The 14,119-nt window shown below is 40.2% G+C and overlaps 1 protein-coding gene across 12 annotated transcripts in view; it reads right to left on the bottom strand.

Moving 5' to 3' along the window:
* Window positions 1-406: 406 nt before the first annotated feature.
* Window positions 407-14,119, bottom strand: part of IL1R1 (interleukin 1 receptor type 1) — a 122,173-nt gene continuing 108,460 nt past the window's right edge. For 10 of the 12 annotated variants that reach the window (XM_058278249.1, XM_058278246.2, XM_058278250.2 and 7 more), the window contains 7 exons: window positions 13,460-13,625; window positions 11,381-11,446; window positions 7,266-7,377; window positions 6,344-6,495; window positions 5,017-5,163; window positions 4,060-4,227; window positions 407-3,513 (listed from right to left, as the gene is read on the bottom strand). In XM_058278249.1, coding sequence (XP_058134232.1) covers window positions 3,095-3,513; window positions 4,060-4,227; window positions 5,017-5,163; window positions 6,344-6,495; window positions 7,266-7,377; window positions 11,381-11,446; window positions 13,460-13,625 — 1,230 coding nt within the window. In that variant the 3' untranslated portion in view covers window positions 407-3,094. The remainder of the gene's footprint in view (window positions 3,514-4,059; window positions 4,228-5,016; window positions 5,164-6,343; window positions 6,496-7,265; window positions 7,378-11,380; window positions 11,447-13,459; window positions 13,626-14,119) is intronic. The other 2 variants (XM_023583160.3, XM_071208743.1) reach the window with 1 other exon arrangement.

Below are 14,119 nucleotides of genomic sequence, written 5' to 3'. Positions count from 1 at the left end.
CCCTGGGGCTCTCTGGTAATTAGAGTCTGCGAGCTTTAAAGAGGGCATTTTGGACACCTAGTTTGCCAGTTTTATTCACTTCCTGGGTCAGAGAAGAAAATAAATGGAAGGCTTTTGTAAAATGGAAAAGTCCACACGAATGGTTACCCTTATGATTTTTTGCACAGGTAACAGGTTGATAATAATAAAAGTCCCATTTTAATCCACGTTAGAAACAAGCAAACTAAGATAGAGTTCAGCTGAGGCTGTGCAATGAGGGTTCAAAGTTATTAGCTAACGGCCTCTGAACTTCCCTGAGGGAAACATGCCCGGCTGGAGGATGTTTGCACATCAGCCTGGAGGTGTCCACGAAGCTGGGGAGAAACCAGGGCAGAGAAGCAGATTTTAAACAGTAATAGCCAACACGAGGTTTTGACAGTTTTATTAGAAAACAAGTGCAGTACATTGACCAATGATGCATACTGTACAAGAATCTGGTATTTTAATATATAAAAATATTTGGCTTCTGCTGCAGAATTATACAAATATTAAAAACACCTTCATCATTAACCAGTCCAAACATAACTTATCAAAAATGGCATTGAAAAAAATGGCTCGAATAATTGCCAACAAAATTAGAGGCAGGAGAGGGAAATTATAAATTCGGCTAAGCCAGTTTTTAACAAGTGATGAATACGTTGATGTATTTGCAGACACTTTTTTAAACACTTAAGCTGACTTTGAAAAAAATTATCATTAGAAAGTGCAGTGAAATTGAGTTAATGGGGAAGAGGTGAAGAGAATTGCTTCAAAGTTTCAGGGAAAACAAGTCAAAGTTCACATGAACTAGGAATGTCATTTCCTCCTCTGGAGTCCTCCCTGAAGTGGGGAGGATTTCACTTTCCTGTTTGGGATCCTCCTCCACCCACTCTTATCAGGGAATTTCTAATCCCTCCCTAAATTCTAGATGTAATGTTACTTACAGTTCTTGGTTGTTTTCCTCCCTCTTCACTTCCTGATCAATTTTGTCTCTATTTATACATTTCAGAATTGGCTTTCTTGGTTTTACACAGGCAAATCTATTGTATAACTGATACACTTAAAAACAGCTGCAAAATGATACTTTGAAAGCATTTAATAGGCATCTGTCGGGAAGTGACACTGCTCTGCTAAGGCTGCTGTCTGTGTGTGTTGCCAAATGAAAATATAGTACTTCCTTTAAACCAGCCTCTCCAAAACACCACTATTACTCAAATCACAGCCCGGAGAAGATGGATAGGAAGGCCAAAGTCAAACCATTAAATGCTGTTTTTGTCTAGCTCTGACTACTCCAGGGGGAAAAAAATATTATTCCAAACAGAAAGTTTGTGTTCACCTATAATATTATATGGCAAAAAAAGAAAAAAACAGAAGCTCTGTCCTTCATGTGCTTCAATAATTGGCACATGAACTTGGCTTTGGGGCTTAACCAGGGTCTCTCAAATAACCCTCAGGACCGTCATCAAGATTTTTATAAGTATTTTTTCTATCCCAGAAACCCCAATTGACTTTTTTATTTTAACATGAAATATTTACCTTTAGGGAAAGAATATATGAAAGTAGAAAAGTTTTTCATAAAAGTTAACCATAATTTTTGAAAACTCAAACATTCGAAATGAGGCATTTGCTTTCTTAAATAAAAGCATTCCTGGACTTAGCCACCGTCCTTGCCTTGCCGCCCAGAGAAGCGCACAGTTTGGTGGGGCCCTCGTTTATTGCCCCGAAATCAAGTATTCAGACTACTGGCCTGGAAGCCAGAGACAGGTTCAAGCTCTAGTCCAAGAGTACTAAGACGTCATTTTTTAAAAACCAGGTCACCTATTCTCCATAAAATTAGAATAAGTGTGAAAATTAAATACAACGATCTGAGAATATTTGATAAAAAAGCACTACATAAATATATGTTATATGTGCAAATCACTTGTGGAAGGCACTGAGGGACCAAAAGGGAATCACACAAAGCGTCCAGCTGGAGAGAGAATGCACGTTCCCGGAAGTGAGGGCCGGCAAGAAATGCCGTAGGTGGAGCGGAGAGGGCACTGTTAAGGCTCTCGGGGAAAAGGAAACTGGAGTCAATTTTGAAGTTCCATTAATTTGGGGGCAGCCGAAAAAATGGGAGAGGACCTTCCAGGCAGAGGAGACAGGATGGAGAGGGGGTGGGGACAGGTGAGAAGGAGCAGGAGGCAGCTTTGAGGACAGAATGAAGCCACCCTGGGGAGGGGGCACTGAAATGCTGGGGGGGCGACGGGGCTTGAGCTTTAGCTCAGGAGCAACACGGAGCCCCACGAGGTCTGTCAAGAGGAGCAGGATGAGCTAAGCGAAGCTTCTCAGGAGGGATGTGAAACTGCGGCCCTGTAGGTGGCAGAGGGGGCAAGAAGCCACCTGAAAACTGTCCTTTCAGAGAAGACACGAGGCAAGGGAAAGGCATAAGAATAAGGAGGAACAGAACAGTCATTCCAGGGAGGCTAGCACGAAGAAGGGACAGTGTGCCACGGCTGTTGCTTTTACAAATTTCTCTCTCCCTCAGGGAGTGAAGGTTATTTCAAAACCTGGGAATCCTGAAGAATCCCTTTGTCGGTTGAAATGACAATTGTAAAGGTCTATAAAATTAAGCTTAATTTTTGGAAACTGCTGGCAAACGTGAAGTTCTCCAAGACTCCTTCACCTTCGGCTGTGAAGAATCAGGCTCCCTGAGCCTGCAGGGCTGCCCGAGGCACCGCGCCAGGGCAGCCCGGCTGCAGGAGTGCCAGGCAGCGCCCACGACTGAACACCGCCTCTCGAGGACGGCCGGTTCTCTCCTCGTTTGCCGTCCCAGTGCCTTTCCTCAGCATTCAAACGTAAAGAGGGGCTTTCGCTGCCCTTCTGAAAGGCTTTCCCAAGCCCTCTGACCCAACATGCCCTGGCCTGCTAGTGCCACCACGTCCTCCTGCCTTAACCATCCACTGGCAGGGGACCTCAGGGACAAAGGACCACACAGGTGCGTTTCAAGACTGGACAAGTCAGCAGGAGGCACGCCGGCCTGGAGGACCTTCAGACAGGAGTCACCCTAGGGGCCCTTCGCCCAAGCTCTCCCACACTACGCAAGAGGCGTGTGCACCTGTCCTTGCAGTTTCTCTCCGGAGTCTGGCCCGGTGGCTGGAGGCCACAGTTTGTGTTTGGACGGAAGTGGCTGCCTCTGAGCGGGCATGTGGTACCTGACATTCTTCCAGAACCTTGTCTTTGCAGACTGCAATTCCTCCATAAAGTTCCCTGACCACCGTATGGCCCCGTGTTTCTGCTTAATGAATTTAATGGATTCTGGCATCTTCTCATAGTCTTGGATTTTCTCCAGCTCAAGGAGGACAACTTTAATTCCCTCTTTAATGAGAGCATTATATATCGCTATTTGCTCTTCAGATGAACTCCCCAGGTGGCTGAATTTCAGCATTTCCCTGACTAAAATGATGATCAGTCTTCTGCTTTTCTTTATGTTTTCATCAGTGACCACAACAACGTCTGGAAAACAGGAAGCACAAAACAGTAAGTAAAATTTCACCTTGCAATCGTTCTGTCGGGGACCAAAGCCCGGCACAGGAGGTCTTCCCACATTCACCCCCTCTGCGTCCTAAGCCTCTTTTCTCCTGCCTTCCTGAAGCGGAAGGGGCTTCCCCATCTATTGACCAGCTCAAAACTACATCCACAGGAGTGGCACATTTCATTTAGAACTCAGAATAACATGCAGCAGAAATTTTTAAGCTTTTTGTTAATGTACTTTCTCCAAACTATTCCTTTTTATTTTATTTTATGTGCAGTAAATGACTATGTAGCTAGTTGTTGAGTTCTTCAAAATTAAATATAAAATCAGTCCTGCTCCTGCAATCTATGAGAGAAGAGAAAAGTGAATTTAATAAATGAGAAAATCATCATCATGCACCACCGAAGAGGTGTTAAAATCATCAGCTATGGGCACCTATGCCGCACAGTGTTCTAGAAAGATAGAATTCATTATTAGTTATTAATTTTATAACAATAAATCTTTTGCTCTTTTCCATTCCTACATACCTTCCCCAACATAATCGTCCCTTCCAAGAATGAACAGCTTATATCCACACTGTTTTTCCAAGACCTCAGGCAAGACTTTAAACACAAAAATATCTGAGTTGGAGGTGGACTCTTCCCCCAGCATCTTTGGGTAGAGTATATAGGCATCATAGGTCTTTCCATCTGAAACTAAAGGGAAAAAGCAATGTATTTAGAATGGAAAAGGAGAAAGAAAGATTTGGTAAAGACTATATTACAAACACGCATTTCAGAATTAAACGTTAATTTTTTGTACCACAGAATGAATGAAGAAGCAGTACCTAAAGAGAGTTCTACTTATTTTCTTGAACTACAAAGTTGTGCATATATTGTGTTATAGTTGATAGCCACCTGTGAGGTTCTTGAGCTCAATATGAAACCATCCTTATCTCCTTGTAGTTGTCTCCTTCCCCAAATGTTTCAGTCCCAAATTCTATTTTTTCTTCCTTTTATATATTATTTTGGTGTTAGTTTTTTGCAAGGTTTAAATGAAAGAGAGAGAGAGAGCTTCCCTGAGCATGAAAACCTAGTCATTTCCTTCATATGAGGACAGAGCCTGAGCTTAATGAAGTCCTGCCTAGCACATACCAGGGAGCAACAACTGCTTCTGACTTGATGAACAGATACTCTAAACACTTGTTTATCCCACCAGTATGAACACTAAAGCAGTAATATGGAAAACAATGATATTTAGTCTAAGTTTTCAAAAATTTTACCAGGTTGAGATGGGCAGAGCACTTCATGAATCACTATTTCAAAAACTTCAAAAAGCACAGTTTTACACTAATTATGAAACTATAATTATATATAAGAGTAACTACCACTCTTGCATAGGCCAAAGTTCATTTTAATACTTAAAAGGCCTCTTGGTCATCTTCTACATCTCTTAACTATCCCCTCTCTCCAACAAGAAAATATTGCCCACATGCAAATTTATACCTTTTTCTGGGAGAATTTCATAGCAAAAATCCCTGTACCAAAGTACAAAGTCAACCTTGAAGATTTTATAGATGAACACAGAGCATGTAATTACTACTGTAAACATGACAAATACACCAATCATGTGCTTCTGGAAATCCTGTGCAGCTGAAAAGAGAGAAAAAAATACTGGAACCAAAAATAATTTAAAGTTTGAGCACAGCAAATTAAATATTTTCATATCAGAGAAATTATATTTGGGCTTGGCTTCAGTTCAGACAGTATTAACCCCTTTGGATACCAATGTGCAAAGCAATCAATCATGGATTCTATATAAACCTAAGATACATTCTATTACATTTCTACTTCCATAGGCTAATATACAAAAACCAAGAAAAACTACAGCGCTCCATAGGATAGAGCATTCCATAATAAATGAGTAAAAGTCATACACACTTAAAGCTTTAGGCTTCTCTTGTGCATCCATCAAATCATCCATGTCATCGTTCACCTAGAAACTTTTATTAGGTACTGCGGTGCCCACGAAAACACATCCTTAAGCTTAATCCAACTGTGGGTCTGAATCCACTGTAAGTAGCATCTTCTGATGAGTTTACTTCAGTTAAAGTATAGCCTCGCTAAATCAGGATGGGTCTTAAACCTATTACTGGAGTCCTCCATAAGCAGAACGAAATTCAGAAGCAGAAAGAGAAAGCCACAGGAGAAGCCAGAAGTCAAGGGAACCCAGAGAAGCCAGGAGCAGCCGCCATGTGCACGGCCATGTGACAGGTAAGCCAAGGACCAAGGACCATAGACAGCGAGCCCCAGAAGGCCACAGTCTTCAGGGAGAAAGCACAGCTTTGATGGCAACTTGATTTTGGACTTCTAGCCTCAAAATGGTGGGCCGATAGATTCCCTTGTTTAAGCCAGCCCATAGCCTGGTATTTGCTTTAGCAGCAGGGAACTAAAACAGGTGCCTACAATATGCCAGACTGAAGTTGCTACTAGGTCTGAAAAGGGAAGGACGAGTAAGATAAATGTTCTGGACCACTGCAGAATTTATAGTCCTAAAGAAAACTAAGTATGACTCATGCTGGGAGGAGGACACATGCTATGCAAATACATAACAGAACCTTGTCTGTTTGGGTAGTGAGTTGTGTTGAGTGTGGGTATTAGGACTGAAAAACTTCCTAGAATAAATAGTTCAGCTGAGACATAAAAGAGGAATAGAAATTTCCCAAGTTAAGAGGAAGACAAGAGGGCTCCAGGCAGAGGAAATAGCAAATCTCAAAGTCATGGAATCTCGCATAATGAGACAAAACTGCATTTCCAACAGTTGGTTGTTTACCTGGATGGATTAACCGGATATATGCTGCATTTTCACCAGCCATATTCATGGCTAAACAGGTAAAGGGGTATAGATAAAATCTACTTTCTACTTGTGAAATATTAAGCATTACGATTAATGTTTTCCATTTTTTGGTTGAAGGAATATCCATTCTGTATGAAAGAGAGATAATAAAGTTGTTGAAGTAAATTGCATCAACCACAAATAAGACATGAATGCCAGGTTTCTCTCTTTAATTGTAATATAAATTGCAGCAGAAATAATCACCAAACCTAATCACAGACATACAAATCAGGCTTTGGCAATGCTGCCCTGAGATTTCATAGGCCCAAGATCACTGACAGCAGCAGACTCGGTAGCAGAGACATCAAATTAAAATGATCAGCTTCCAAGAAGAATACCATGCAATATGCATTCTGGACCACGAAGGGGCACAGAGAAGAATATATTAAACAAGAAGAGAGTGGGCACAATGACAAAGGGCTCTGTTGGTGAACCTGGGGACTACCTCATAGGGAGGTAACAGAAGTCATTAGTCTTTTGAACCGTGGAATGCCTGATTCCTCCCCTATTTCATGAGTTTTTCTGAATGCCTCCAAAAGGAAAAAGGAATGGCATGAAAAGTATTTCAGGATAATTGTTTAACTGGATTGTAGCAACATATATAATGGAATTTAAGAGAAAACCTTCCAACTGGCCTCAAATTTGCACCTACAATGACATGTAATTTTACTTTTAATATGCACAGTCTTATAAATTCTATTTAGCTTAGCAAGAATGGAAATGGACAGCAAAAATCAGGACCAATCAATGGCCAACGAACCCTTGCTATTAGATTAAACATATCAAGGTCATATAAAGCATGACATGAAATTTAATATCAAAATTTCTCTACAGCATGATTGGCTCTTGGCATACTTACGTTTTAAAGTCTTCCTCCAGCAGTGGATCATCAATATCCGACCCATTCCACTTCCAGAACACAGTATCAGTGACCAGGCCAGTGACGTTGCAGATCAGTTGTGCCTGGGAACCTGCACAAAAATGTCTTTGTAATCACAGCATTAATTGATTTTAATTCCACTCTACCTATCTACAGCAATAAACAGCTGTTGAAAAAGAACTCTAAATCACAGTAAAACACATAGGAAAAGGAAAATCACCCTTAAGCGTATCACCAAGAGATAACCACTGTTAGTAACAATATGTATCAAATTTTCCATCTTCCCTGTGCACATACATAATTTTTTTAAATGTTGTCTGATGGTATCTACCATTTTATAATTATTGTGCCCTGGGAATTGTGGCCCACATGTCAAGACTCCCAAAATAAGCTGTTTAATGGGTGCTTATTATTTCACAATATGGAGATCCTATGATTAACTATTTTCCTATTGCTGAACACAATTTGTTTCCAATTTTTCATTATTATGATTAATATTCCAACGTACATCCCCATAAACATATATACATGTTCATATACATATACTCTGACATATTACTTTGAATAAAAATCCAGAAGCATAATTGAATTGAATTGAGTAAACTTAGTTAAAGGACATATTTTAAAAGTCAAACTTCCTCTTCTGAGCTGGGCTGTAGCAGTCTAGACTATTACCAGCAGTTCACACAAGTGACATTTTCCCCAAACCATCCAGATAGCACGTATTTTGAGGTAGTCACTGCCAATTGAGAGATGAAAAAAACCCCATTTAAATTTTCATCTGCATTCACTTAATTTATGGCAAACTAGCATGTTATTTAGAAACTTAGTAGTCACTGGTTTTCCTTTTAAGAGCTGCTCGTCTTGTCTACTGTCTGCTCTTGAATTGCACCCTCGCGGTAACCTCGCTGGTGTGTAGGGGCTTGGCATTCATCATGGATATTAACTCTTTATCATACATGACAGATAGTACAAACATATTTCAGAATTTGTTGCTTTCTTTTTATTTTTGTTTACAAAGATTCATTAATATAGCTCTCTTTATTTTTTACTTGCTCAGATTTATAATTTTTTTCTTTTTCCATCTGTCTTCACTATTTTTCTTCCAAAAGCCCTTTCTACCACCAAATCAGAAAAAAAGCCACATACATTTTCTTGTAGATGCATAATGTTTCATCATTTTATTTTAAGTTCTTGAATCCATCTAGGATTTAACTGGGTATGTTATGAGGAAGAGTTTTCACATATTTTTATCCAACCAATTAATCAATCATTCCAGAACCACTTACTGAATAATTCTCTTCCTTACTAATTTGCAATGGCCCCTTTATCATTTTGTGCTTTCTCAGCTGATCTGAGTGTGTATACTGATGCCAAGGACACCAACCAACCTCTTTTAATAACTCTTGTGTTAGAATACAAAGAAATATCAGTCGGCACTCTTCTTCCCAATATTATCTTAGTACCTTTCATCATTTTATTCTCCCAGGTGAATTTGAGAACCATTTGCCAAGTTTTAAGTCCATTCACAATCTTACTGCAATTCCATTGACTCTATCAACCAATGTGGGGAGTCGGTATCTCTGCAATTTCCAGTTTTTCATTTAAAAAAAAAGATAGTTTTCCTTAAATTGGTGTTTCTCAAGCGTTCTTTAATTATCACCCCCTTAAGGAACAATTGTACACATTTTGTCCCTAATTGACCGGTCCACTTGAAATTTTAATACCACAGATGTACTTTATATCTTTTAACATAGATGTTTTTCAGCTCCCAAGAACCAGTCTTCTCTGCCTTGGAAACAGGGCTGTCTACTGCCACCACCTCATCTGAAAATGCATGCTTTAAATCGTGCAGAAAAAAAGTTTCTTACTTCAGTGTTTATTTTTTCACTCCCTTATAAATGCCTCAGATTTTAAATATTTTTTTAAGATTATTTATTTATTTTATTTCTTTCTTTCCCCTCCCCCCATTGTCTGCTCTTTTGTGTCCATCCGCTATGTGTTCCTGTGTCCGCTTGCATTCTCGGCGGCACAGGGGAATCTGTGTCTCTTTTTTGTTGCATTATCTTGCTGCGTCAGTCCCTGTGTGTGTGGCACCACTCCTGGGCGGGCTGTGCTTTTCTCGCATGAGGCAGCTCTCCTTGCAGGATGCCTTCCTTGTGTGTGGGGCTCCCTTACGCGTGGGGTACCGCTGTGTGGCATGGCATTCCTTGCACATGGCAGCACTGCATGTGGGCCAGCTCACCACACGGGCTAGAAGGCCCTGGTTAGTGAACCCTGGACCTCCTATATGGTAGGCAGATGCCCTATCAGTTGAGCTACATTTGCTTCCTTAAATATTTATTCTAAGATATTTTACAGACATTTCTAAGACATTGACTGTTGCAAATGCGATCTATTTTTCCCATTACGTTTTCCAACTTGCCTAACAAGTTGAATATCTTGGAATGTTAATTTTATATCTGGTCAGTTAATAAATTTAAATTTATTATAATTTAATTTAATAAAATTATTCCTAATTTTTTTCTGGAATACTCTTGGGATTTTTAAGCTGATAATTATGTAATCTACAAAAAATGATAAAGTTGTTTGCTACCTTACAGAAGTCAACTGTAGCGCTTTTAACTTTTATTACATTAGCAAGCACTTCTCAACCCATGTTAACTAATACTTGGACATCTTTGTCTTGACCTTGACTTCAATGAGAAACTCTCTAGTGTTTCACCATTAAGAATATCACTGTTTTAGACTGATATTATTTATTAAATTAAGGAAGTAGCCCTCTATGCCTGTTTTTCTAAGATATTTTATTAGTAATTGGTATTGAATATTATCAAATGCTTATTTGGCATCATTCAGGATAACCATTTAACAGGTTGGTGGGTGCTTCTGCGCTACTGTCCAAAATTAAAATGATCATTTCCTAATATGAAGCTATATTTAGATTTGGAAATCAATGCATCCTAGGCTTTAGAGCACTAAATTATATAACTCTAAGGCAAAAAGGTTCTCAGTGAGGACTATTGCCAAGGAGGTAAAAGTGTTTCGTAGAAGGGGGAAAAAATCTTAGTTTATTGAACGGTGCAACAACAAATACACAGAATACTTGTGGTATTAAAAATGTTGGGAGGAGTAGAGGATTGGGAAAAAATGCAATAAAAGGCTCCAAAGGGGGTCAGAAATGTGAAAAAACAAGTTAAGAAACACTATTCTGGATTCTATTTGTCTGCATTTAATTTTGAACTTTGTTGTCTGTTTACATGTAAGAATGTCTGCTGCCTTCCACCATGTATAATAACTTGGCCAAGTGTAGAATTCTTAGGTCACAAACTTTTACCTTCAAATCTCTGTACAACTGCTCATTGTCATCACACAGTTACTATTAGAGAAAAGAACTCCACGGCAAGCCTGGTTTTTGATCCTCAGGTACAAGAATCTGTTTTTGTCTGGACCAGTGATTTCCAATAGGACTTTCTGCCATGATGGGACTTCCCATATCTGTGCTGCCACTGGTCACATGTGGCTAGTAAGCCCTTGAAAGCTGGCTAATGTGACAAGGAAATAATTCTTTAAATTCAATTAAATTAAACTTACATGTACATAGCCACATGGGACTTGTGGCTCCTGTAGTAGACAACAGAGTTCTGGATGTTCGTAAGATTTTTTTTTCTTTATTCTTGCAATAAAAAAAATTTTCACTAACTTGGAAAAAGTATTTTTCTAGAATGTCTATCATCATTTTAGCCTGTAACCTTACTAATCTGCCTAAAAGCTTAGCTCTGTTCATAAAAATATTCATCCTGTGCCTGTCAGATAAAATACGTTTCTCGTTCCTAGGTCTGCTGAGTTTTGCCTTTTAGTTGGTGTTTCGCGGGGAGTGATTGCCCAAGGGAGAACATGAGCAGGCAGACACAGCTAGGTGCCCTAAGAGGTCAAAAATCCAGAGAAACACTTGAAGGCAAAATTGTGTCACTTTACCTGCAATTATAGATCCATTCAGGAAGGAACTTAGGTTGTGTGTATAAAGGCACATTTTATCTTAATCCTGAGCTCAAAATAACAATTTCAGCGCACCCAGCTGGGAGACCACTTACCCAACTCCACTTCCATTGTCTCATTGATTGGTCTCACAATCACAGGCATTGTGGACTTGTTCTCCTCTGAAAGAAAAAAAATCCACAGCGACTTCTCAGCCTCTCATGAGTACAAACTCTAAACGATGACAACACTTAGCAAAACACACTAGACGGCATCTGGCCAGGGCTCCCCTTGAGTCCCCAGAGCACAGAGGCCGGAAGAAAAGAGGAAGGAGGTGAGGCAAGAGGGCCACCGATGAGGCCGCGGCCGGCGGCAGGCAACGGACGGCAACCACCACGACAGCGAACGGTGACAGGTCCTTGCTGAAGAAAGCCACACACATCAGGGCTTTTGTCCGCACCACAGCCCAGGGCCCTGTGTCGCAGACAAGGGTGTCTCTTTAAGCAAATCAGGAAAAGAAAGCAGAAGTGGAAAGGCCCACGGGAGTCCTACTTGTGTTCAATAGCTTTAGCTACCATCCAATAGCAAGAGCTGCATGCTCCTTGAAGAATGCTGGGCAATCGGGCAGAGAGGAATTCCCATCTGTTCAAATACGCAGAAAAGTCTTAAGGAGCCGAGGTAGTGATCTGACTGCTATTTATAGGAAGTTGGAGGGATGATTTGTGGCCTGAGAAACTGTGAACGTGAATTCCCAGTATCTCTAAATAAACAAATCCAGCACTATGATGTAAACTACATCAGGGCAAGATTTTGCCTCTTTTGCTTCCTGATATATGCTGAGAACAGCACCTGGCAAATACTTGGTGCTCAATAAGTATTTTCAAATCCAGGACTCATTAGGGTGGGCCTTGGAAAGGAAACGAAACATTACCCCTGATTAAAATACACTGTTTCTATATATGGGATCGGAAAAAAAAGAAAGAAGGCTTTTAAAAACATACTTGGACTATTTAAAAAGTTTCCCAGTGCTCAGTTCTCTCTAGAGTTCTCTCTGCTCATCTGGTTGCGTGTCTCAAGAAAGACAAACCAGAGCCATATATGGCCAGAGAGAAGCTGCCAGAAATGCCAGGAAATGGTTGCGGTACAAAGATCACTGAAAATGAAGATTCCCTGATGCTTCTGGGACCAATGCAGGGGATTAAGCTTTATTCAATAAAACTAATCTTTGAAAACAGATCAGTTACTACAGCACTGGGGAAATGTAGCTACATCTACAGCAATCACACACGGGATTTGCCTGGGACAGCCCCAGTGTATGCCTCTTGTCTTGGCGTAAGTATAAAGGGCCCTTTAAGGGTTCCCATGATCAGGACTTTTTTGAAATTTAAAGCTTATGATGCACCTAATGCACATATAGTCCTGATATTCACAGAAAATGAACATTCTGTCCATTCCCATGTAATTTGTAGCAGCCCATTTTTGTTTTATTTTGTTCAGTTTCAAAATAGCCTTTAGCGTGAAAAATCGTTCATGGTTTATAGATAAAAATGAACAAGAACCACCACTGGACACCTATTTCTCAAGCACCTGCTTTACACCAAGCACCCAATCCCCAGCCTGAGCGCTATCCTTGCTAACACCCACGGGAGGTCAGATCCTATCTCAAGAAGGAGGAGACAGGACCAGAAAGTGAAGTGATGAGCCCAAGGAGACAGAGCTAACAGGAGCTAAAAACAAAACATCAGCACCCACTCCATTGGGGCCACCCTGACGAAAGCTAAGTGCTCAGACTCCCCAAGCAGAGTTCCCAGAACTGTTCCCGAACCCGGCCAGCAGGAGCCCCAGAGCTCTCTGGAAGCACAAGGCTCCCAGCTCAGCTGGAAAACACAGCTCATAATGCTTCTGTTTAATGCGCAATCCATAAAGTCAGAGGGGGAAATATTTACCTAGCAACCAATAATAGAGTTTAGAAAACTATTTAATATTATGCTAATAAATGTATTTATTTATACACTAGTTAATAAAATATAAATAATAAAATATTTACTGAGCAACTAAACAAAAGCCACGTGACCTTCAGCAAGCCACTGAGCTGCTCTTAGATTTAGTTCCTCCGCTGACAATGAAAGTGATACTAGAATCACGGTGTCTGGCCTTCCCACATGGAAGCACCTAAGGTGGCAGCCATGACTCACCAATAGTAGTAAGTTCGATTACCCGGGTAACATGATACAGCTTTCCCAAGTATCTGTACGATGCACGACAAGTATAGTTCCCTTTAGACTCTTCAGCCACATTCTTCAAAATGAGTTTGTTTTCTTTTCCAATAAAGTTTGTATTGCCAAGTAGAGGCTTGCAATCCTAGACAAAGGGAGTAGAGGGAAGCACGGAACAACTATTAATAATCTTCCCCCAGTCTACCAGCAAAAAGAACTCCATTATTTCATATCAGCAAAATAAAGGGACGAGAAAGGTTCCTTGCAGACAATACATGAATAGTAACTGCATTTCTTTTCCTTTATTTTTGGTACAAGTGAGTTATATTCCCAGGATATTAAAGTTTTATGGCAATGACCCTTGCTATGAAGGCAAGTAAATGCAAATTTATTTTGCAAGAAAAGCATAATTGAGGAAAGAACATTGATACTATAGTTTCTTAGCAATACTATACTTCCTCTCTTCACTGCTTCTATTTATTTTGTATTTCTTAACTTCTAACAGCTGATTCCCCAGTGAAACTCCAGCAGCTAGGCAGAGCAAAGGCTCCAAAACATTCTGGTGTGTTCCATGGAGTCCACCCATTTGAGGTACTTACAGAAACCCGTAAGTTTTTAGAGAACCACGAAATATCTTTA

This window comes from Dasypus novemcinctus, chromosome 17 (genome assembly GCF_030445035.2).
Source record: "Dasypus novemcinctus isolate mDasNov1 chromosome 17, mDasNov1.1.hap2, whole genome shotgun sequence".
NCBI classification, from domain to species: Eukaryota; Metazoa; Chordata; class Mammalia; order Cingulata; family Dasypodidae; genus Dasypus; species Dasypus novemcinctus.
This window is presented reverse-complemented; position numbering and strand designations above follow the sequence as displayed.